This window comes from Nerophis lumbriciformis, linkage group LG01, assembly GCF_033978685.3.
Source record: "Nerophis lumbriciformis linkage group LG01, RoL_Nlum_v2.1, whole genome shotgun sequence".
Classification (NCBI taxonomy): domain Eukaryota; kingdom Metazoa; phylum Chordata; class Actinopteri; order Syngnathiformes; family Syngnathidae; genus Nerophis; species Nerophis lumbriciformis.
The window spans coordinates 69,272,501-69,297,500 of NC_084548.2; the positions used below are offsets into that span (position 1 = coordinate 69,272,501).

At 44.3% G+C, this 25,000-nt stretch overlaps 1 protein-coding gene and 1 long non-coding RNA gene across 4 annotated transcripts in view; one reads left to right on the plus strand and one right to left on the minus strand.

Annotated features, from left to right (window-relative positions):
• syt6a (synaptotagmin VIa) overlaps nucleotides 1-25,000 on the minus strand; it is a 188,316-nt gene that overhangs the window by 27,629 nt on the left and 135,687 nt on the right. For all 3 annotated transcript variants that reach the window (XM_061925077.2, XM_061925059.2, XM_061925068.2), the window contains exon 2: nucleotides 3,360-3,783. In XM_061925077.2, coding sequence (XP_061781061.1) covers nucleotides 3,360-3,538 — 179 coding nt within the window. In that variant the 5' untranslated portion in view covers nucleotides 3,539-3,783. The remainder of the gene's footprint in view (nucleotides 1-3,359; nucleotides 3,784-25,000) is intronic.
• Nucleotides 1-25,000, plus strand: part of LOC133572251 (uncharacterized) — a 107,494-nt gene that overhangs the window by 15,482 nt on the left and 67,012 nt on the right. The gene's annotated exons all lie outside the window — the stretch shown is intronic.

A 25,000-nucleotide genomic window follows, 5' to 3' on the forward strand; every position in this document is an offset into this window, starting at 1 on the left:
TTCAAAGTCCTCATGTGTCCAGGGACATATTTCCTGAATTCATAAACATAATATAATTTTTTTTTTAAATGATGCTAAAAAAAATTGATGTAATCATGCTAGTATCGACTAGATATGCTCCTGTACTTGGTATCATTACAGTGGATGTCAGGTGTAGATCCACCCATGGCATTTGTTTACATTGTGACGCCAGTGAGCTATTGTATCCTCCTACGGCGTGTCGTGAAGCATGTTTAGCTATTCCTCGTACTCCAGTGATAATGCTACTTCTAAGAAACGTACTTTATTTGTCGCCATGGAGGCGAGGATTAGCGATATAGAAGTAGTTAATACACTGCAGATTGCGGCTGGATGTTAGCTCCTTGCTACCTCTTTATGTCTTAAAGCACCCCTTTCAGTGTTATAACTTCACCTTTATCTTTACTTTTTTGATCAAAATGCATCCGTTCTCCCTTTTCTGTCTACACACGGTGTCTGCTTGTAAGTACTCTGTGTGTATGCGCTGCCGAACATGCTCCTCTGCTCGTAAAACCAGCACTGTCTTGACTTGACGACGACGGTATATAAAAAAAAAAAGGGGGCAGGGGGTTGTTGAAACCGGTACTTTTTAGAGGCGGTATAGTACTGAATGTGATTCATTAGTATCGCGGTACTATGCTAGTACTGGTATACCGTACAATCCTAATACTCATATAGAACCCTTGAATTCTGGCCAATACCGATTTTGATTTGATACAACATCAGGAATCATGAATGCTTTTATTATTTTACAGTGTGGGATGTTAAAAAAAAGGTTTTATCAAGTAAAACTGGATACATTTTTGCCTCATCCCTGTGAGAACCCTGCATGTGGCCGAAGCATTAAGGAGTGGGGTCGGTTAACTACTCCGGGACTATCTGCAGTGTGCTCAAACAACCACCATGTGGCATCTCTGAGCAATTAATACTGTATCGCATACTTGCCAACCCTCCCGGATTTTCCGGGAGACTCCCGAAATTCACCGCCTCTCCCGAAAACCTCCCGGGACAAATTTTCTCCCGAAAATCTCCCGAAATTCAGGCCAAGCTGGAGGCCACGCCCCCTCCAGCTCCATGCGGACCTTACCTGTTTTCACGTCCGCTTTCCCACAATATAAACAGCGTGCCTGCCCAATCACGTTTTAACTGTAGAATGATGGAGGGCGAGTTCTTGGTTTCTTATGTGGGTTTATTTTTAGGCAGTTTCATTAACGTCCTCCCAGCGCGGTAACAACACACAACAACAGCAGTCACGTTTTCGTCTACCGTAAAGCAGTTCGTCTGCCGTAAACAGCAATGTTGTGACACTCTTAAACAGGGCAATACTGCCATCTATGTCACGGCCCAGACGCACACCAGTGCACAATCATCTTGGAGCCGCGCTGAGCGCACCTCCAAGCGCGCTTGCGCGCGCGTCACTTAAGCTGCTGCAGGCAGTTGCGTTCCATCTTCAATCAACACACCCGGCACTTCAGATACTCACTGTCAGTAACTACAGTTGGTCGCTACATCTGTAAGTGCAAGTTAAAACTCTCCTATGCAAGGCGAAAACCGTTTATCAACAACACCCAGAAACGCCGTCAGCTTCGCTGGGCCTGAGCTCATCTAAGATGGACTGATACAAAGTGGAAAAGTGTTCTGTGGTCTGTTGAGTCCACATTTCAAATTGTTTTTGGAAACTGTGGACGTCGTGTCCTACGGACCAAAGAGGAAAATAACCATCCGGATTGTTATAGGCGCAAAGTGTAAAAGCCAGCATCTGTGATGGTATGGGGGTGTATTAGTGCCCAAGACATGGGTAACTTACACATCTGTGAAGGCACCATTAATGCTGAAAGGGTTCAGAGAATCTGGAGAAATCACTGCACGTAAGCAGCTAAGCCTGTGACCTTCGATCACTCAGGCTGTACTGCATCAACAAGCGACATTAGTGTGTAAAGGATATCACCACATGGGCTCAGGAACACTTCAGAAACCCACTGTCAGTAACTACAGTTGGTCGCTACATCTGTAAGTGCAAGTTAAAACTCTCCTATGCAAGGCGAAAACCGTTTATCAACAACACCCAGAAACGCCGTCGGCTTCGCTGGGCCTGAGCTCATCTAAGATGGACTGATACAAAGTGGAAAAGTGTTCTGTGGTCTGACGAGTCCACATTTCAAATTGTTTTTGGAAACTGTGGACGTCGTGACCAAAGAGAAAAAGAACCATCCGGATTGTTATAGGCGCAAAGTTGAAAAGCCATTATCTGTGATGGTATGGGGGTGTATTAGTGCCCAAGACATGGGTAACTTACACATCTGTGAAGGCGCCATTAATGCTGAAAGGTACATACAGGTTTTGGAGCAACATATGTTGCCATCCAAGCAACGTTACCATGGACGCCCCTGCTTATTTCAGCAAGACAATGCCAAGCCACGTGTTACATCAACGTGGCTTCATAGTAAAAGAGTGCGGGTACTAGACTGGCCTGCCTGTAGTCCAGACCTGTCTCCCACTGAAAATGTGTGGCGCATTATGAAGAGACTGTTGAACAACTTAAGCTGTACATCAAGCAAGAATGGGAAATAATTCCACCTGAGAAGCTTAAAAAATGTGTCTCCTCAGTTCCCAAACGTTTACTGAGTGTTGTTAAAAGGAAAGGCCATGTAACACAGTGGTGAACATGCCCTTTTCCAACTATTTTGGCACGTGTTGCAGCCACGAAATTCTAAGTTAATTATTATTTTTTATGAGTTTGAACCTCAAATATGTTGTCTTTGTAGTGCATTCAATTGAATATGGGTTGAAAAGGATTTGCAAATCATTGTATTCCGTTTATATTTACATCTAACACAATTTCCCAACTCATATGGAAACGGGGTTTGTACATTTAAACCAGAGTGGGTGGCACTAGGAGCAGGTGGGTAAAGTGACTAGGATGGCGGAAGTGGGGATTCGAATCTGGAACCCTCAAGTTGCTGGGTTAGAGCTATACCGCCCCAAAGTAACACAAGCGTGCTATAAAATCCACAAGTGGATTTTATAGCACGCCAGAAAGGCTGAAGCCGCTTTGGTCCCCCCCCCCCAGCTCATGATGAATTTGTCGGGTGTAATTAGCGTCACCGTAATGACCGGCGAGGAGACGCGGTGCCTCCGAGGCGGCATTGGCTGACATCTTACGTAACAAAGCGCTTCTTATTCATTTCATCTGGCCATTATCCCGCAATGATCTGATTTCATTTGAGATCCTGCCTTACCGACAAAGCTCGTTATCACGCGACGAGGACACATCGCGGTCGCCCTCTTACCGCCTAGTAGTTGATGGTTGCAAACCTGGTGGTGTGTGATTGTGGACTAACCGGGTGGAGGAGGCGGGCTCCGTGGTCTGCCTCTGCATGCGCTGCGTGCGGCGCAGGAAGTGCTCCCTCATGGAGAGCTGAACATCGGTGGGGATGTCAGGAGATGTATGACTTATCTTCACGGCCGCCTCTAGGAAACCCATAGGGCCCACGGGGTCTTTCACTTTCTCTGTCGCCATGGTAACCGCCGGCTGCCACTGCTGTCGATGCTGCTGGTAGTGGTGGGGGTGGTGGGGGCCCGGCAGCGGCGGCGGCGGCGAGGCCGGCTGCAGCGGGTGGTGCTCCGGGCTCCGGGTCGGACCGGGGAAGTCGGCTTTGCTCCGGCCGGGAGGCCCGCACAGCTTCCAGGAGCCAAAGGCCAGGAGGCCCAGCAGAACCAGGCCGCAGAGCACAAACACGCCGAGCAGGAGGCCAAAAGTAGCGTCTGGTGGCGCGCCGCGGGGTCCGGGAACACAATATGGAGGAGCAGATGGCGAAGGGCGAGGGCGGGAGGACACAGAGAGACACTTTGTTAGGTCAATGCTCAGCTCATTCTCACGCTTGCACACAGCGACATGAAAACACAAATGCATCATCAATCACAGTCAAATGATATCATGATGATTTATTGATGTCCCGACATTCCCAGCAAGGGTCCGGCTGAAAAACTACATTTAGCGTTATGTAAAAACAGCGAATTTCTTGTACAAATGAATTTCATTTCATTTTGTCGGTCTTCAGATGACTTTAAAGTGCAATGTTCCCTCTAATATTTCATGTGTGATCAAACGCAAAAACTCCCTGAGCATTCAGTGGAGCCCATGTGAGCAACATCAGACGTGCACACTGTGGCTACACCACCTGTCCCAAACCTGACTAAATAACAAGTTCAATCTCCATCCATCCATCCATCCATTTTCTACCACTTGTCCCTTTCGGGGTCGCGGTGGTGCTGGAGCCTATCTCAGCTGCATTCGGGCGGAAGGCGGGGTACACCCTGGACAAGTCCCCACCTCATCGCAGGGCCAACACAGATAGACAGACAACATTCTCTTATTATTATAATCAAATGACAGCAGTCATTTCCATGAGATGATTTTCTAATATAAGTGTTTAGACCCACTTACAATGACAATAACAAATTAAAGCTGCAAGCAGCATTGGTCGGGCCCGCATATTTGGCAGGTGCTAGTCCTAAGTGTCCCAATACTATTGTCCAGTTTTAGTCCTAGGTTTCCCAATATTTTTGTCAAGTTGTAGTCCTAAGTGTCCCAATACTTTTGGCCAGTGTAGGTGTCCCAATACTTTTGTCCAGTGGTAGTCTTAAGTGTCCCAATACTTTTGTCCAGTTGTAGTCCTAAGTGTCCCAATACTTTTGTCAAGTTGTAGTCCTAAGTGTCCCAATACTTTTGGCCAGTGTAAGTGTCCCAATACTTTTGTCCAGTGGTAGTCCTAAGTGTCCCAATACTTTTGTCCAGTTGTAGTCCTAAGTGTCCCAATACTTTTGTCCAGTGTAAGCGTCCCAATACTTTTGGCCAGTGTAAGTGTCCCAATACTTTTGTCAAGTGGTAGTCCTAAGTGTCCCAATACTTTTGTCTACGTTTAGTCCGAACTGTCCCAATACTTTTGTCTAGTTCTAGTCCTAAGTGTCCCAATACTTTTGTGAAGTTGTAGTCCTAAGTGTCCCAATACTTTTGTCCAGTGTAGGTGTCCCAATACTTTTGTCCAGTGGTAGTCCTAAGTGTCCCAATACTTTTGGCCAGTTTTAGTCTTAAGTGTCCCAATACTTTTGTCCAGTTGTAGGCCGAAGTGTCCCAATACTTTTGTCAAGTTGTAGTCCTAAGTGTCCCAATACTTTTGTCCAGTGTAGGTGTCCCAATACTTTTGTATAGTGGTTATCCTAAGTGTCCCAATACTTTTGTCCAGTTTTCGTCATAAGTGTCCCAATACTTTTGTCCAGTGGTAGTCCCAAGTGTCCCAATACTTTTGTCCAGTTTTCGTGCTATGTGTCCCAATACTTTTGTCCAGTGGTAGTCATAAGTGTCCCAATACTTTTGTCTACTTTTAGTCCGAATTGTCCCAATACTTTTGTCTAGTGTACCTACTTTGTCTGCATTGTGTGGGCACGCTGGTGCTGCCTGCTTTTAAGCAGCCATCTTGAAAAAACAGCAGCATCAGCGCAGAGGTTCTTTGAAGGGTCATATAATCAAAACCGGAGCAGGTATCAAAACTCTTTCGCCTACTTTTAATCAGAAGGGTTCAATCTCTCTCCTGTGTTAGTTTGAAGCCGAAACAACAAACGCGCTCAGAGGAGATAATGTTTGAAGAAAGGTGACCGGTTTTTACAAAAATTTTGTTTTGAAGGGGGAATAGCAAACTTCCTGTTGATTTTTGCTGGGGGTTGTCAATTTATGAAATGTAGGTCTAAGTTAGACCTACATAGAGGTTTTTGTTTCATGTCTCTCCGACCTTCCCAGTAGGAGTTACAGGCAGTTTTGTCATTTTTTTCTTCCGAGGAGCAGTTTTTTCTCCGTTTTATTCAAAAATTGCGGTAGAGCGCAATTTTGAGATTTGGGGTTAGGTTTTTTTATTAGATCACAATTTTTGCCAGTCCTGATGTGTGCGTTCAGTTTGGTGAGTTTTGAAGCATGTTAAGGGGGTCAAATTACAGCTCAAAGAGGCAAAAGTTACTGTTTTTAGTACTTTTTTGTCTTGAAGGGGGAATTGCCAACTTCCTGTTGATTTTTGCCCGAGAATATACCATTATGAAATCTAGGTCTAAGTCAGACCTACATAAAGGATTTTGTTTCATGTCTCTCCGACCTTCCTAGTGGTAGTTACAGGCAGTCTAGTTTTTTTTTTCCTAGGGGGCGCTAGAGCGCAATTTTGAGTTTTGTGGTTTGGTTTTTTTATTAAAAGGCAATTTTCGCAGGTCCTGATGTGTGGGTCAAATATGGTGAGTTTTGAAGCATGTTAAGTGGGTCAAATTACAGCTCAAAGAGGCGGTCGGTATAATAATAATAAAGAAGAATAATAAAACCTTACAAATTCAATTGCATAAGGACTCCCTTTGGGAGTCCTTATACAATGGGCCATGCGGGCCCTAATTAAAGCTGCAAGCAGCGATGGACGTGACCGACTCTGACGGCACATAAAATCCAAACCGGAGCAATAATTAAAACTCTTTGGTCAACTTTTAATCAGAAGGATTCAATCTCTCTCCTGTGCTAGTTTGAAGCCGACACGACAAACGCGCTCAGAGGAGATAATGTTTGAAAAAAGGTGACCGATTTTTACAAAACTTTTGTTTTGAAGGGTGATTTGCAAATTTCCTGTTGATTTTTGCGGGGGGTTGTCAATGTGTGAAATGTAGGTCTAAGTGAGACCTACACAGAGGTTTTTGTTTCATGTCTCTAAGACATTCCTACCGGAAGTTACAGGCAGTTGTGTCTGAGTTTTCTTCCTAGGAGCAGTTGTGTCTGTGTTTTCTTCCTAGGGGGCGCAATTCTGAGTTTTGGGGTTGGTTTTTTTTATTAGATCACAATTTTTGCCAGTCCTGATGTGTGTGTCCAGTTTGGTGAGTTTTGAAGCATGCTAAGGGGGTCAAATTACAGCTCAAAGAGGCAGCAGTGACTGTTTTTACAAAACCTTTGTTTTGAAGGGGGAATTGCCAACGTCCTGTTGATTTTTGCTGAAGGATGTCAATGTATGAAATCTAGGTCTAAGTCAGACCTACATAGAGGTTTTTGTTTCCTACCGGAAGTTACAATCAGTTTTGTCTGTGTTTTTTCCTAGGGGGCGCTAGAGCGCAATTTTGAGTTTTGGGGTTTGGTTTTTATTAGATTGCAATTTTCGCCAGTCCTGATGTGTGTGCCAAATATGGTGAGTTTTGAAGCATGTTAAGGGGGTCAAATTACAGCTAATAATAAAACCTTACAATTACAATAGGGTCCTCTGTCCCAAAGGGACATTGCGGTCCCTAAAAATAGTGTTTTTCATGAACTGTGTACTTGCATTGTTTGTCTGGGTGGAGGTCCTGCTTTGGAAATAATTTGTACCCCTTTCAGACATTGCATTTAGTTCCCATTAAAACATTCACATGTTGCACAATGAGATGTAAGCAGGGGATCATGTGTACATTCCTGCAACTTCCTATTTTTATTAGTATTTATTTAATATACTAACAGCATTTCATGATTAATATTTATAAATTAAGATTCCTAATAAATGACACTAGAATAAGCACACATTTGATTGGTAAATCATAGTGTAACGACCTGGTATTACACTTAATGTGTGGTGTTGGAGTTGTCCGACTTTTTGTGTGGCTGTAAACGCATCACTGGCTAAGTGCCATATGTGCATGTGTTGGCGCAAGTGAGAAAGAGCGAGCGGCTGCTGTTGATATAACAAAGTTGCTTTTGGTCTGGTTTGTACTGCAGAAAATGACCAGTTTTGCTAGATATCATTTTTTTTACTAATGTTTTGGTGATGTGTTTATGGCCGACAATAAAGAGTTTTGCTCAGTAAAGTGATGGATGGAATTCATGTCTTCAAAGCATCTCGACAGACGTGTCCGTGAGTCGAAAATTGTTATGCGCTTATTTTTTTATTTGATTTTGTGCGTGGCATAGATTTGCCATGCGCAGAGGTATGGCATCACATTAGTGGCAAAAATCCGAGCGCATAAAAACTGTTATCGCGCGCTGATTCTCCACTTCGTGCGCGCGCGCGACACCCTTTTGCGCGCACGTGGTGCCTTTTTGCGCGCGCGCAGTGCCTTTCTGTGCGAGCGCGGGGCCTTTTTGCGCGCGCGCGGTGCCTTTCTGCGCGCGCGCGACGCCTTTCTGCGCGCTCTCTGTGTACTCCTGGCATCTCTCCTCGCGCTGTCATGTTTCTTTTTGGCACTTTGGGGGCGGGTATGCTTAGACGGCCCCTCCTTTCTGATTGGTCAGGCGAAAAACGCTGAAAAATGCTCAGAGCCAATCAGAAGTATAGCAGGGCGGGTCATCATCAATATGTATCAAGATTTACGGAGGAAGAAGTGGATAAAAAAATGTCGCGCGCTGATGAAGGTTATTTCATACCACATAAACACAATACAGGGTAATACAAAATGTAACCCAAATAAATAATAAGACAACAAACACCATAATCACATCTTTCAGCCAGAATTGGTCCACCAGCAATAACATCCAACCATAACATTATTTTATATTTTCACTTCTTCTTGAACATTTGTTTTCTAATTTATGGAATTTGTTTTGATTCAGGAATAAAATTAATGAAATAATCTTTGAATTTTGTTTTTAAAATGTTAAAAATAGCTTTTAATAATGTATTCTGAAACAGTTAAAAATAATCAGAGAACTGACTAACACTGACCCTACACAACTATGTTGCACAATTAAGTCTTTTTTTTTTAAAGCGAAAGAGGTAATTTCAACAGGTACAGCATCCTATGTCATATCTACATGTAATAAGATTTGCAACAATGCAAACCGTTTGTAAATTGGTCGAAAATCGAGCAAGTTATGGTAATTTAATTAGTACATGTACCGTTGACATCAATGTAATGATTGAGGCTAGATGTCCGAGGTAAGATGGCTACAACGTTGCTACGCTGGAGAATCATTGGTCATATGTAAAATGCTCACAGCCAATCAGAAAGGAGGGGCCGTCTAAGCATACCCGCCCCCAAAGTGCCAAAAAGAAACATGACAGCGCGAGGAGAGATGCCAGGAGTACACAGAGAGCGCGCAGAAAGGCACCGCGCGCGCACAGGAAGGCACCGCGCGCGCGCGCAAAAAGGCACCACGCGCGCGCAAAAGGGTGTCGCGCGCGCGCACGAAGTGGAGAATCAGCGTGCGATAACAGTTTTTATGCGCTCGGATTTTTGGCACTAATGTGACGCCATACAGAGGACGCTTGAGCAGTGCGCAATTGCACAGGCGTGCACCTTAAAGGGAACGTTGAGGGTGTAACGGTACACAACAATTTCGGTTCGGTTCGTACCTCGGTTTAGAGGTCACGGTTCGGTTCATTTTCGGTACAGTAAGAAAACAACAAAATATAAATTTTTTTTGGTTATTTATTTACCAAATTTGTAAACACACAGGGTCCATTGCCAGGGTTAATGTGGTCAACATATATAAAATAAAAACTAAATAAAATAAGGCTCAACATGGTTTCTTAACAAAACCTTTCTACATATAAAGTGCTTTTTTTGATTGATTGATTGATTGAGACTTTTATTAGTAGATTGCACAGTACAACGATGGTTAAAATCAGGCACTTTGAAGCTTTTTTTAGGGATATTGCGTGATGGGTAAAATTTGGAAAAAAACTTCACTGGGAACTGATTTTTAATGGTTTTAACAATTCTGAAATTGTGATAATGTTCCCCTTTAAATGCTAATCCAAGAGGACGGGCCGGGATGAGAGAGGAGGCGACAGAAAGGCTAACCGATACCAAGAGATTGTCTTTGAAGGCGCGCACACAAAGACCTGGACAGGATGCACGGGGCCCGGGGGAGAACGGGCAAAACATGCAGTTTCTTGATGCCATATAATCATATTTCCGCATCTGATACCTGGAACATTCCCCGCCGGCCCCGGCCTGAATTCAATTCCCCGCATTTCGCGGGAGTGTTTTCTTTTCCACGCACCGCCTCGACTTTAATTTATGTGCCACAGCTGAGTGCTGCTCTTTCAGCGTAATAGTGCACTGATAGCAGGAAGACGCTTCAGGGCACATTGAATTAGCTTCTTTTTTTCTTTTTTTTTTCTTTTACTTCCCCGCAAATGTTTGCCGAGCTAAATCTTTCCTGCGCTGAAGACAAACACGAGCGGCTGCAAGCTGCGGGCAGATTGCAGCTCTCACAATGAAAGTGTTATTAATAGAGGAGCAGATTACTTTGATCTGCATCGTGTCGGGCTCGTGAGCCGCTTCCGTCTTTATTGTCTCGCACAACCGAGCGGAATCAAAGGAGCCGCCGGCGTTTGAACGGCAGCGTTTTTTGTTTTTTTTTGGTCAGAGCCTTCCCGGTAAGGTCTATTCAGGTGTACTGGAGAGGAGGCTACGCCGGATAGTCGAACCTCGGATTCAGGAGGAACAGTGTGGTTTTCGTCCTGGTCGTGGAACTGTGGACCAGCTCTATACTCTCGGCAGGGTCCTTGAGGGTGGAACTGTGGACCAGCTCTATACTCTCGGCAGGGTCCTTGAGGGTGGAACTGTGGACCAGCTCTATACTCTCGGCAGGGTCCTTGAGGGTGGAACTGTGGACCAGCTCTATACTCTCGGCAGGGTCCTTGAGGGTGCATGGGAGTTTGCCCAACCAGTCTACATGTGCTTTGTGGACTTGGAGAAGGCATTCGACCGTGTACCCCGGGAAGTCCTGTGGGGAGTGCTCAGAGAGTATGGGGTAACGGACTGTCTTATTGTGGCGGTTCGCTCCCTGTAGGATCAGTGTCAGAGCTTGGTCCGCATTGCCGGCAGTAAGTCGGACCCGTTTCCAGTGAGGGTTGGACTCCCCCAAGGCTGCCCTTTGTCACCGATTCTGTTCATAACCTTTATGGACAGAATTCTAGGCGCAGTCAAGGCGTTGATGGTATCTGGTTTGGTGGCTGCAGGATTAGGTCTCTAGCTTTTTGCAGATGATGTGGTCCTGATGGCTTCATCTGGCCAAGATCTTCAGCTCTCACTGGATCGGTTCGCAGCCGAGTGTGAAGCGACTGGGATGGGAATCAGCACCTCCAAATCCGAGTCCATGGTTCTCGCCCGGAAAAGGGTGGAGTGCCATCTCCGGGTTGGGGAGGAGATCTTGCCCCAAGTGGAGGAGTTCAAGTACCTCGGAGTCTTGTTCACGAGTGAGGGAAGAGTGGATCGTGAGATCGACAGGCGGATCGGTGCGGCGTCTTCAGTAATGCGGACGCTGTATCGATCCATTGTGGTGAAAAAGGAGCTGAGCCAGAAGGCAAAGCTCTCGATTTACTGGTCGATCTACGTTCCCATCCTCACCTATGGTCATGAGCTTTGGGTCGTGACCGAAAGGACAAGATCACGGGTACAAGCGGCTGAAATGAGTTTCCTCCGCCGGGTGGCGGGGCTCTCCCTTAGAGATAGGGTGAGAAGCTCTGTCATCCGGGGGGAGCTCAAAGTAAAGCCGCTGCTCCTCCACATCGAGAGGAGCCAGATGAGGTGGTTCGGGCATCTGGTCAGGATGCCACCCGAACGCCTCCCTCGGGAGGTGTTTCGGGCACGTCCAACCGGTAGGAGGCTATGGGGAAGACCCAGGACACGTTGGGAAGACTATGTCTTCCGGCTGGCCTGGGAACGCCTCGGGATCCCCCGGGAGGAGCTGGACGAAGTGGCTAGGGAGAGGGAAGCTTGGGCTTCCCTGCTTAAGCTGCTGCCCCCGCGACCCGACCTCGGATAAGCGGAAGAAGATGGATGGATGGATGGATGGATCGGTGCGGCGTCTTCAGTAATGCGGACGCTGTATCGATCCGTTGTGGTGAAGAAGGAGCTGAGCCAGAAGGCAAAGCTCTCGATTTACTGGTCGATCTACGTTCCCATCCTCACCTATGGTCATGAGCTTTGGGTCATGACCGAAAGGACAAGATCACGGGTACAAGCGGCTGAAATGAGTTTCCTCCGCCGGGTGGCGGGGCTCTCCCTTAGAGATAGGGTGAGAAGCTCTGTCATCCGGGGGGAGCTCAAAGTAAAGCCGCTGCTCCTCCACATCGAGAGGAGCCAGATGAGGTGGTTCGGGCATCTGGTCAGGATGCCACCCGAACGCCTCCCTCGGGAGGTGTTTCGGGCACGTCCAACCGGTAGGAGGCTATGGGGAAGACCCAGGACACGTTGGGAAGACTATGTCTTCCGGCTGGCCTGGGAACGCCTCGGGATCCCCCGGGAGGAGCTGGACGAAGTGGCTAGGGAGAGGGAAGCTTGGGCTTCCCTGCTTAAGCTGCTGCCCCCGCGACCCGACCTCGGATAAGCGGAAGAAGATGGATGGATGGATGGATGGATCGGTGCGGCGTCTTCAGTAATGCGGACGCTGTATCGATCCGTTGTGGTGAAGAAGGAGCTGAGCCAGAAGGCAAAGCTCTCGATTTACTGGTCGATCTACGTTCCCATCCTCACCTATGGTCATGAGCTTTGGGTCTTGACCGAAAGGACAAGATCACGGGTACAAGCGGCTGAAATGAGTTTCCTCCGCCGGGTGGCGGGGCTCTCCCTTAGAGATAGGGTGAGAAGCTCTGTCATCCGGGGGGAGCTCAAAGTAAAGCCGCTGCTCCTCCACATTGAGAGGAGCCAGATGAGGTGGTTCGGGCATCTGGTCAGGATGCCACCCGAACGCCTCCCTCGGGAGGTGTTTCGGGCACGTCCGACCGGTAGGAGGCCACGGGGAAGACCCAGGACATGTTGGGAAGACTATGTCTCCCGGCTGGCCTGGGAACGCCTCGGGATGGCCTGGGAACGCCTCGGGATCCCCCGGGAGGAGCTGGACGAAGTGGCTGGGGAGAGGGAAGTCTGGGCTTCCCTGCTTAAGCTGCCGCCCCCGCGACCCGACCTCGGATAAGCGGAAGAAGATGGATGGATGGATGGATGGATCGGTGCGGCGTCTTCAGTAATGCGGACGCTGTATCGATCCGTTGTGGTGAAGAAGGAGCTGAGCCAGAAGGCAAAGCTCTCGATTTACTGGTCGATCTACGTTCCCATCCTCACCTATGGTCATGAGCTTTGGGTCATGACTGAAAGGACAAGATCACGGGTACAAGCGGCTGAAATGAGTTTCCTCCGCCGGGTGGCGGGGCTCTCCCTTAGAGATAGGGTGAGAAGCTCTGTCATCCGGGGGGAGCTCGCTGCTCCTCCACATCGAGAGGAGCCAGATGAGGTGGTCCGGGCATCTGGTCAGGATGCCACCCGAACGCCTCCCTCGGGAGGTGTTTCGGGCACGTCCGACCGGTAGGAGGCCACGGGGAAGACCCAGGACATGTTGGGAAGACTATGTCTCCCGGCTGGCCTGGGAACGCCTCGGGATCCCCCGGGAGGAGCTGGACGAAGTGGCTGGGGAGAGGGAAGTCTGGGCTTCCCTGCTTAAGCTGCTGCCCCCGCGACCCGACCTCGGATAAGCGGAAGAAGATAAATGGATGGATGGATGGATCGGTGCGGCGTCTTAAGTAATGCGGACGCTGTATCAATCCGTTGTGGTGAAGAAGGAGCTGAGCCAGAAGGCAAAGCTCTCGATTGACTGGTCGATCTACGTTCCCATCCTCACCTATGGTCATGAGCTTTGGGTCATGATCGAAAGGACAAGATCACGGGTACAAGCGGCTGAAATGAGTTTCCTCCGCCGGGTGGCAGGGCTCTCCCTTAGAGATAGGGTGAGAAGCTCTGTCATCCGGGGGGAGCTCAAAGTAAAGCCGCTGCTCCTCCACATCGAGAGGAGCCAGATGAGGTGGTTCGGGCATCTGGTCAGGATGCCACCCGAACGCCTCCCTCGGGAGGTGTTTCGGGCACGTCCAACCGGTAGGAGGCTATGGGGAAGACCCAGGACACGTTGGGAAGACTATGTCTTCCGGCTGGCCTGGGAACGCCTCGGGATCCCCCGGGAGGAGCTGGACGAAGTGGCTAGGGAGAGGGAAGCTTGGGCTTCCCTGCTTAAGCTGCTGCCCCCGCGACCCGACCTCGGATAAGCGGAAGAAGATGGATGGATGGATGGATGGATCGGTGCGGCGTCTTCAGTAATGCGGACGCTGTATCGATCCGTTGTGGTGAAGAAGGAGCTGAGCCAGAAGGCAAAGCTCTCGATTTACTGGTCGATCTACGTTCCCATCCTCACCTATGGTCATGAGCTTTGGGTCATGACCGAAAGGACAAGATCACGGGTACAAGCGGCTGAAATGAGTTTCCTCCGCCGGGTGGCGGGGCTCTCCCTTAGAGATAGGGTGAGAAGCTCTGTCATCCGGGGGGAGCTCAAAGTAAAGCCGCTGCTCCTCCACATGGAGAGGAGCCAGATGAGGTGGTTCGGGCATCTGGTCAGGATGCCACCCGAACGCCTCCCTCGGGAGGTGTTTCGGGCACGTCCGACCGGTAGGAGGCCACGGGGAAGACCCAGGACACGTTGGGAAGACTATGTCTCCCGGCTGGCCTGGGAACGCCTCGGGATCCCCCGGGAGGAGCTGGACGAAGTGGCTGGGGAGAGGGAAGTCTGGGCTTCCCTGCTTAAGCTGCTGCCCCCGCGACCCGACCTCGGATAAGCGGAAGAAGATGGATGGATGGATGGATGGATCGGTGCGGCGTCTTCAGTAATGCGGACGCTGTATCGATCCGTTGTGGTGAAGAAGGAGCTGAGCCAGAAGGCAAAGCTCTCGATTTACTGGTCGATCTACGTTCCCATCCTCACCTATGGTCATGAGCTTTGGGTCATGACCGAAAGGACAAGATCACGGGTACAAGCGGCTGAAATGAGTTTCCTCCGCCGGGTGGCGGGGCTCTCCCTTAGAGATAGGGTGAGAAGCTCCGCCATCCGGGGGGAGCTCAAAGTAAAGCCGCTGCTCCTCCACATTGAGAGGAGCCAGATGAGGTGGTTCGGGCATCTGGTCAGGATGCCACCCGAACGCCTCCCTAGGGAGGTGTTTCGGGCACGTCCGACCGGTAGGAGGCCACGGGGAAGACCCAGGACATGTTGGGAAGACTATGTCTCCCGGCTGGCCTGGGAACGCCTCGGGATCCCCCGGGAGGAGCTGGACGAAGTGGCTGGGGAGAGGGAAGTCTGGGCTTCTCTGCTTAAGCTGCTGCCCCCGCGACCCGACCTCGGATAAGCGGAAGAAGATGGATGGATGGATGGATGGATGGATGGTCAGAGCGCCGCGGGTCTTTGATCTTGATCCCTGTGACCTCAGGTGACTTGTTAGTTAGCCGTCGTCGCTAAAGACGCGGACTTAAACACAATTACCACTTAAAATGTGATTATTTCATGCCGGGCGGTTGAGCTGCACTGGATTAATTGCAGTCTCGGTCCACGCTAAGAGGAGTCGAATAGTAATGGATACAGCTCTACCTCAATTTGACAGCTTAATTGGTTCTGTGACGGAGCTCTTAACCCTTGGGGATGGCCGCAATTTTTCAGCAGGCGAGCTACTTTTTAAATGACCAAGTAAAGTCGACTGTCGGCTTAATTATAAGAACATTTTGGGAACAACAGCAACTCAGCCACCAAGTGGTAGGCTTGACAGAGAGGGGTTCAGCGGATGCTGAAGCGCATAGTGCAAAGACTTTCTGCACAGTCAGTTGCTGCAGAGCTCCAAACTTCATGTGACCGTCCAGTTAGCCCACGTACAGGACGCAGAGGGTTTCATGGAATGGGTTTCCATGGCTGAGCAGCTGTATCTTATCTCTTATTTTTCTGTGAATGAGTGATTGGAGCACATACTTGTTGGTCACAAAAAAAACATTCATGAAGTTTGGTTCTTTTATGAATTTATTATGGGTCTACTGAAAATGTGAGCAAATGTGCTGGGTCAAAAGTATACATACAGCAATGTTAATATTTGCTTACATGTCCCTTGGCAAGTTTCACTGCAATAAGGCAATTTTGGTAGCCATTCACAAGCTTCTGCTTGAATTTTCAACCACTCCTCTTGACAAAATTGGTGCAGTTCAGCTAAATGTGTTGGTTTTCTGACATGGACTTGTTTCTTCAGCATTGTCCACACGCCATTCTAAAACCTTCATTCTAGCCTGATTTAGCCATTCCTTTACCACTTTTGACGTGTGTTTGGGGTCATTGTCCTGTTGGGACACCCAACTGTGCCCAAGACACCAACCTCCGGGCTGATGATTTTACAAACCCCGTTTCCATATGAGTTGGGAAATTGTGTTGGATGTAAATATAAACTGAATACAATGATTTGCAAATCATTTTCAATCCATATTCAGTTGAATATTTGATGTTCAAACTGAAAAAAATTTTTTTTTATTGCAAATAATCATTAACTTTGGAATTTGATGCCAGCAACACGTGACAAAGAAGTTGGGAAAGGTGGCAATAAATACTGATAAAGTTGAGGAATGCTCATCAAACACTTATTTGAAACATCCCACAGGTGAACAGGCAAATTGGGAACAGGTGGGTGCCATGATTGGGTATAAAAGTAGATTCCATGAAATGCTCAGTCATTCACAAACAAGGATGGGGCGAGGGTCACCACTTTGTCAACAAATGCGTGAGCAAATTGTTGAACAGTTTAAGAAAAACCTTTCTCAACCAGATATTGCAAGGAATTTAGGGATTCCACCATCTACGGTCCGTAATATCATCAAAGTTGTAGTGCATTCAATTGAATATGGGTTGAAAAGGATTTGCAAATCATTGTATTCCGTTTATATTTACATCTAACACAATTTCCCAACTCATATGGAAACGGGGTTTGTAGCTTGTCCTGAAAAATTTGGAGGTAATCCTCCTTTTTCATTGTGCCATTTACTCTCTGTAAAGCACCAGTTCCATTGGCAGCAAAACAGGCCCAGAGCATAATGCTATCACCACCATGCTTGACCGTAGGTATGGTGTTCCTGGGAATAAAGGCCTCACCTTTTCTCCTCCAAACATATTGCTGGGTGTTGTGGCCAAACAGCTCAAATTTTGTTTCATCTGACCACAGAACTTTCCTCCAGAAGGTCTTATCTTTATCCATTTGATGGACTACAGGCAGGCCAGTATAGTACCCGCACGCTTTTACAACAAAGCTGTTGTAACATGTGCAGAATGTGGCTTGGCATTGCCTTGCTGAAATAAGCAGGGGCGTCCATGGTAACGTTACTTGGATGGCAACATATGTTGCTCCAAAACCTGTATGTACCTTTCAGCATTAGCCCGTACGTGCGTGCCGCTATGTGCATGTCACGGGGAAATATATGTGCTGTATGAACTTTGGGGAGGTGAACGGTACTTTGGGCTGTGGGATTGAGTGTGTTGTGCAGGTGTTTGAGTTGTACTGGCGGGTTATATGGACGGGAGGGGGGAGGTGTTTGTTATGCGGGATTAATTTGTGGCATATTAAATATAAGCCTGGTTGTGTTGTGGCTAATAGAGTATATATATGTCTTGTGTTTATTTACTGTTTTAGTCATTCCCAGCTGAATATCAGGTCCCACCCGCCTCTCACAGCATCTTCCCTATCTGCCCTCTAGTTTTTCACTCTCACTTTCCTCATCCACAAATCTTTCATCCTCGCTCAAATTAATGGGGAAATCGTCGCTTTCTCGGTCCGAATCGCTCTCGCTGCTGGTGGCCATGATTGTAAACAATGTGCGGATGTAAGGAGCTCCACAACCTGTGACGTCACGCTACTCGTCTGCTACTTCCGGTACAGGCAAGGCTTTTTTTATCAGCGACCAAAAGTTGCGAACTTTATCGTGGATGTTCTCTACTAAATCCTTTCAGCAAAAATATGGCAATATCGCGAAATGATCAAGTATGACACATAGAATGGACCTGCTATCCTCGTTTAAATAAGAAAATCGCATTTCAGTAGGCCTTTAAGAACAGGGCAAATTGAGCCCAGGTTATAGTATACTCTGGACTAGGGATGTCCGATAATGGCTTTTTGCCGATATTCCGATATTGTCCAACTCTTTAATTACCGATACCGATATCAACCGATATATACAGTCGTGGAATTAACACATTATTATGCCTAATTTGGACAGCCAGGTATGGTGAAGATAAGGTCCTTTTAAAAAAATAAAATAAAATAAAATAAGATAAATAGTAATAATGAAAATGAGTAAAATGAACTGTTAAAGGTTAGTACTATTAGTGGACCAGCAGCACGCACAATCATGTGTGCTTACGGACTGTATCCCTTGCAGACTGTATTGATATATATTGATATATAATGTAGGAACCTACCAGAATATTAATAACAGAAAGAAACAACCCTTTTGTGTGAATGAGTGTGAATGGGGGAGGGAGGTTTTTGGGGTTGGTGCACTAATTGTAAGTGTATCTTGTGTTTTTTATGTTGATTTAATATGAAAAAAATAAATAAATAAAAAAAATTTAAAAACCGATACCGATAATTTAAAAAAAACGATACCGATAATTTCCGATATTGCATTTTAAAGCATTTATCGGCCGATATTATCGGACATCTCTACAAACTATTATTATTTTCATTATTAATGAGACTAGAGATGTCCGATAATGGCTTTTTTGCCGATATCCGATATTCCGATATTGTTCAACTCTTAATTACCGATACCGATATCAACCGACACCGATATATACAGTCGTGGAATTAACACATTATTATGCCTAATTTGGACAATCAGCTATGGTGAAGATAAGGTCCTTTAAAAAAAATAAAATAAAACAAGATAAATAAATAAAAAACATTTTCTTGAATAAAAAAGAAAGTAAAACAGTTAAATAGAAACTAGTAATTAATGAAAATGAGTAAAATGAACTGTTAAAGGTTAGTACTATTAGTGGACCAGCAGCACGCACAATCATGTGTGCTTACGGACTGTATCCCTTGCAGACTGTATTGATATATATTGATATATAATGTAGGAACCTACCAGAATATTAATAACAGAAAGAAACAACCCTTTTGTGTGAGTGAGTGTGAATGGGGGAGGGAGGTTTTTTGGGTTGGTGCACTAATTGTAAGTGTATCTTGTGTTTTTTATGTTGATTTAATATGAAAAAATAAATAAATAAATAAAAATTTAAAAACCAATACCGATAATTAAAAAAAAACCATACCGATAATTTCCGATATTGCATTTTAAAGCATTTATCGGCCGATATTATCGGACATCTCTACAAATTATTATTATTTTCATTATTAATGAGACTAGAGATGTCCGATAATGGCTTTTCTGCCGATATCCGATATTCCGATATTGTCCAACTCTTAATTACCGATACCGATATCAACCGATACCGATATATACAGTCGTGGAATTAACACATTATTATGCCTAATTTGGACAACCAGCTATGGTGAAGATAAGGTCCTTTAAAAAAAATAAAATAAAATAAGATAAATAAATAAAAAACATTTTCTTGAATAAAAAAGAAAGTAAAACAGTTAAATAGAAACTAGTAATGAATGAAAATGAGTAAAATGAACTGTTAAAGGTTAGTACTATTAGTGGACCAGCAGCACGCACAATCATGTGTGCTTACGGACTGTATCCCTTGCAGACTGTATTGATATATATTGATATATAATGTAGGAACCTACCAGAATATTAATAACAGAAAGAAACAACCCTTTTGGGTGAATGAGTGTGAATAGGGGAGGGAGGTTTTTGGGGTTGGTGCACTAATTGTAAGTGTATCTTGTGTTTTTTATGTTGATTTAATATGAAAAAATAAATAAATAAATAAAAATTTAAAAACCAATACCGATAATTAAAAAAAAACCATACCGATAATTTCCGATATTGCATTTTAAAGCATTTATCGGCCGATATTATCGGACATCTCTACAAATTATTATTATTTTCATTATTAATGAGACTAGAGATGTCCGATAATGGCTTTTTTGCCGATATCCGATATTCCGATATTGTCCAACTCTTAATTACCGATACCGATATCAACCGACACCGATATATACAGTCGTGGAATTAACACATTATTATGCCTAATTTGGACAATCAGCTATGGTGAAGATAAGGTCCTTTAAAAAAAAAAAAAAAAAAAAAAAAAATAAGATAAATAAATAAAAAACATTTTCTTGAATAAAAAAGAAAGTAAAACAGTTAAATAGAAACTAGTAATTAATGAAAATGAGTAAAATTAACTGTTAAAGGTTAGTACTATTAGTGGACCAGCAGCACGCACAATCATGTGTGCTTACGGACTGTATCCCTTGCAGACTGTATTGATATATATTGATATATAATGTAGGAACCTACCAGAATATTAATAACAGAAAGAAACAACCCTTTTGTGTGAATGAGTGTGAATGGGGGAGGGAGGTTTTTTGGGTTGGTGCACTAATTGTAAGTGTATCTTGTGTTTTTTATGTTGATTTAATATGAAAAAAATAAATAAATAAATAAACTTTAAAAACCGATACCGATAATAAAAAAAAAATGATACCGATAATTTCCGATATTGCATTTTAAAGCATTTATCGGCCGATATTATCGGACATCTCTACAAATTATTATTATTTTCATTATTAATGAGACTAGAGATGTCCGATAATGGCTTTTCTGCCGATATCCGATATTCCGATATTGTCCAACTCTTAATTACCGATACCGATATCAACCGATACCGATATATACAGTCGTGGAATTGACACATTATTATGCCTAATTTGGACAACCAGCTATGGTGAAGATAAGGTACTTTTTAAAAAAATGAATAAAATAAGATAAATAAATTAAAAACATTTTCTTGAATAAAAAAGAAAGTAAAACAATATAAAAACAGTTACATAGAAACTAGTAATTAATGAAAATGAGTAAAATGAACTGTTAAAGGTTAGTACTATTAGTGGACCAGCAGCACGCACAATCATGTGTGCTTACGGACTGTATCCCTTGCAGACTGTATTGATATATATTGATATATAATGTAGGAACCTACCAGAATATTAATAACAGAAAGAAACAACCCTTTTGTGTGAATGAGTGTGAATGGGGGAGGGAGGTTTTTTGGGTTGGTGCACTAATTGTAAGTGTATCTTGTGTTTTTTATGTTGATTTAATATGAAAAAAATAAATAAATAAATAAACTTTAAAAACCGATACCGATAATTTAAAAAAAACGATACCGATAATTTCCGATATTGCATTTTAAAGCATTTATCGGCCGATATTATCGGACATCTCTACAAATTATTATTATTTTCATTATTAATGAGACTAGAGATGTCCGATAATGGCTTTTCTGCCGATATCCGATATTCCGATATTGTCCAACTCTTAATTACCGATACCGATATCAACCGATACCGATATATACAGTCGTGGAATTGACACATTATTATGCCTAATTTGGACAACCAGGTATGGTGAAGATAAGGTCCTTTAAAAAAAAAAAAAAAATAAGATAAATAAATAAAAAACATTTTCTTGAATAAAAAAGAAAGTAAAACAGTTAAATAGAAACTAGTAATTAATGAAAATGAGTAAAATGAACTGTTAAAGGTTAGTACTATTAGTGGACCAGCAGCACGCACAATCATGTGTGCTTACGGACTGTATCCCTTGCAGACTGTATTGATATATATTGATATATAATGTAGGAACCTACCAGAATATTAATAACAGAAAGAAACAACCCTTTTGTGTGAATGAGTGTGAATAGGGGAGGGAGGTTTTTGGGGTTGGTGCACTAATTGTAAGTGTATCTTGTGTTTTTTATGTTGATTTAATAAAAAAAATTAAAAAGATACCGATAATAAAAAAAAACGATACCGATAATTTCCGATATTACATTTTAACGCATTTATCATCTCTACTCTGGACTGAAGCTGTGTGCCTTCATTGTTTTTGTAGCTGTTGTTTTGAGGCATGTTTAAAAAAAAAAAAAAAAAAATTCACTTTGTGAAAATCAAAGTATAGTATTTCCCATAGTTGTAGTGGGTATCAGGATTATTTCAGGGAGAGCATGTCCCAAATTCCAAGCTGCTGTTTTGAGGCATGTTTAAAAAAAAAAAAAAAATGCACTTTGTGACTTCAATAATAAATATGGCAGTGCCATGTTTTGCATTTTTTTTCCATAACTTGAGTTGATTTATTTTGGAAAACCTTGTTACATTGTTTAATGCATCACAAAAAAATTAGGCATAATAATGTGTTAATTCCACGACTATATATATCGGTATCGGTTGATATCAGTATTGGTAATTAAGAGTCGGACGATATCGGCAAAAAAGCCATTATCGGACATCCCTAATACAAATGATAAAATTCTTGGTCTGGAATGTAACCCCTGCAATAACGGAGGGAACAGTGTGATTCATCGGGAAAAAATAAGTGCGTATTTACTGAATGGGTTGTTATGGTCTCGCTTCTTAACTCAAAACACTTTTAAGCTGAGCCAAAAAGCGGGACAGGATTTCCGCTGGCGCAGGGATTTAGACCCGAGGAGGTCTCAGATGTCCACGTGGGAGATTTCACAGAGGCTCTCACGGCCTGAGCCCGGTCCGACTGAACGGCGGCTGACGGCGATCATCCTTCATCGCGGCGAATTGACGCTGACCCAGCACTCTGCTGACACTCCACATGCGCAGCTCCGCATTTGACGACCTCAGCGGGATTCCTCCCAAACGCAGAAAACGTCGCGAGCTAAAATGACGCTGGCATGAAACGTGACCTTAATTGACTTTTGAAGATCGGGGGTTCGAGTCCCTTAATGCTCTTGGTTCTTAAGTCTTTCTCATTCCAAATCAACCCTTTTGTAGCTTCACCTTGTCCGTGTGTTGGACAATTCTTATGAAACTTCTGTGGATTTTGCTGACTGTTTTTTTTTTCCCAATTTAAGGGTTTTCTTTGTTTAAAAGTTTATGATGCAGAACTAATAGTTCAACTTTGTGGTCTTCTTCTCCATCTCTACTGAACCGTCTTGTCTTTGTTTACATATTTAAAGTTAAAGTACCACTGATAGTCACACACGCACACACTAAGTGTGGGGAAATTAACCTCTGCATTTGACCCATCCCCTTGTTCCACCCCCTGGGAGGTGAGGGGAGCAGTGAGCAGCAGCTGGTGGCCGCGCCCGGGAATCATTTTTGGTGATTCAAATTAATTAATTAAAGTACCAATGATTGGCACACACATACCAGGTGTGGCGAAATTATTCTCTGCATTTGACCCATCACCCTTGATCACCCCCTGGGAGGTGAGGGGAGCATTGAGCAGCAGCGGTGGCCACGCTCAGGAATCATTTTTGGTATTTTAAATTAATTAATTAAATTAATTGAAGTACCAATGATTGTCACACACACACTAGGTGTGGCGAAATTATTCTCTGCATTTGACCCATCACCCTTGATTACCCCCTGGGAGGTGAGGGGAGCATTGAGCAGCTGCGATGGCCGTGCTCGGGAATCGATTTTGGTTGATTTAAATTAATTAATTAAAGTACCACTGATAGTCACACACGCACACACTAAGTGTGGTGAAATTAACCTTCGCATTTGACCCATCCCCTTGTTCCACCCCCTGGGAGGTGAGGGGAGCAGTGAGCAGCAGCAATGGCCGTGCTCGGGAATCGATTTTGGTTGATATAAATTCATTAATTAAAGTACCAATGATTGTCACACACACACTACGTGTGGCGAAATTATTCTCTGCATTTGACCCATCACCCTTGATCACCCCCTGGGAGGTGAGGAGAGCAGTGAGCAGCAGCGGGTGGCCGCGCCCGGGAATCATTTTTGGTGATTCAACCCCCAATTTCAACCCTTGATGCTGAGTGCCAAGCAGGGAGGTAATTACTCCCATTTTTACTACGAGTATTTTCCAATACAGTAGGAAGGGGATTCTAACTTAATATGGCCCCATTCGACGCGGTTTACCTGACACATGAAACGTGACAATTGGAGGGGTGCACTATCCCCTTTAGCCGCCACACGGTAGTAGAGTGTTGAATATCTTAAAATGTGTTTTGTGATTGTTCCAACTTTGCCATAGTGTTGTCCCGATACCGATATTTTGGTACCGGTACCAAAATGTATTTCGATACTTTTCGGTACTTTTCTAAATAAAGGGGACCACAAAAAATGTCATTATTGGCTTTATTTTGACAAAAAAATCTTAGTGTACATGAAACATATGTTTGTTATTGTAATTTAATCCTTAAATAAAATAGTGAACATACTAGACAACTTGTCTTTTAGTAGTAAGTAAACAAACAAAGGCTCCTAATTAGTCTGCAGTAACATATTGTGTCATTTATACACCTATTATTATGTCAACATTATAAAGGACAAACTGTAAAAATTGATTCTTAATCTACTTGTTCATTTACTGTTAATACCTGATTATTTTCTGTTTCAACATGTTCTATCTACACTTCTGTTAAAATGTATTAATCACTTATTCTTCTCTTCTTTGATACTTTACATTAGTTTTGGATGATACCACAAATGTAGGTATCGATCCGATACCAAGTAGTTACAGGATCATACATTGGTCATAATTTAAGTTCTCGTGTGTCCTGAGATCATGAATATAATATGAATTAAAAAAAATAAAAATATTTTGTGACGATTAAAAAATATCATGGTAGTATCAACGAGATACTACTCTTGTACTTGGTATCATTACAGTGGATGTCAGGTGTAGATCCACCCATGGCGTTTGTTTACATTCAGACGTCCTAGCTTTTGTTAGCGGTGACGCCGGTGAGCTATTGTATCCTCCTACGGTGTGTAGCGAAGCATGTTTCGCTATTCCTCGTCCTCCAGTGATAATGATACTTTATTCGTCGCCATGGATGCGAGGATTAGTGATTTAGAAGTAGCTAAAACACTGTTAAGTTAAAGTTAAAGTACCAAGGATTGTCACACACACACTAGGTGTGGGGAAATTGGTCCTCTGCATTTGACCCATCCCCTTGTTCGCCCCCTGGGAGGTGAGGGGAGCAGTGAGCAGCAGCGGGTGGCCGCGCCCG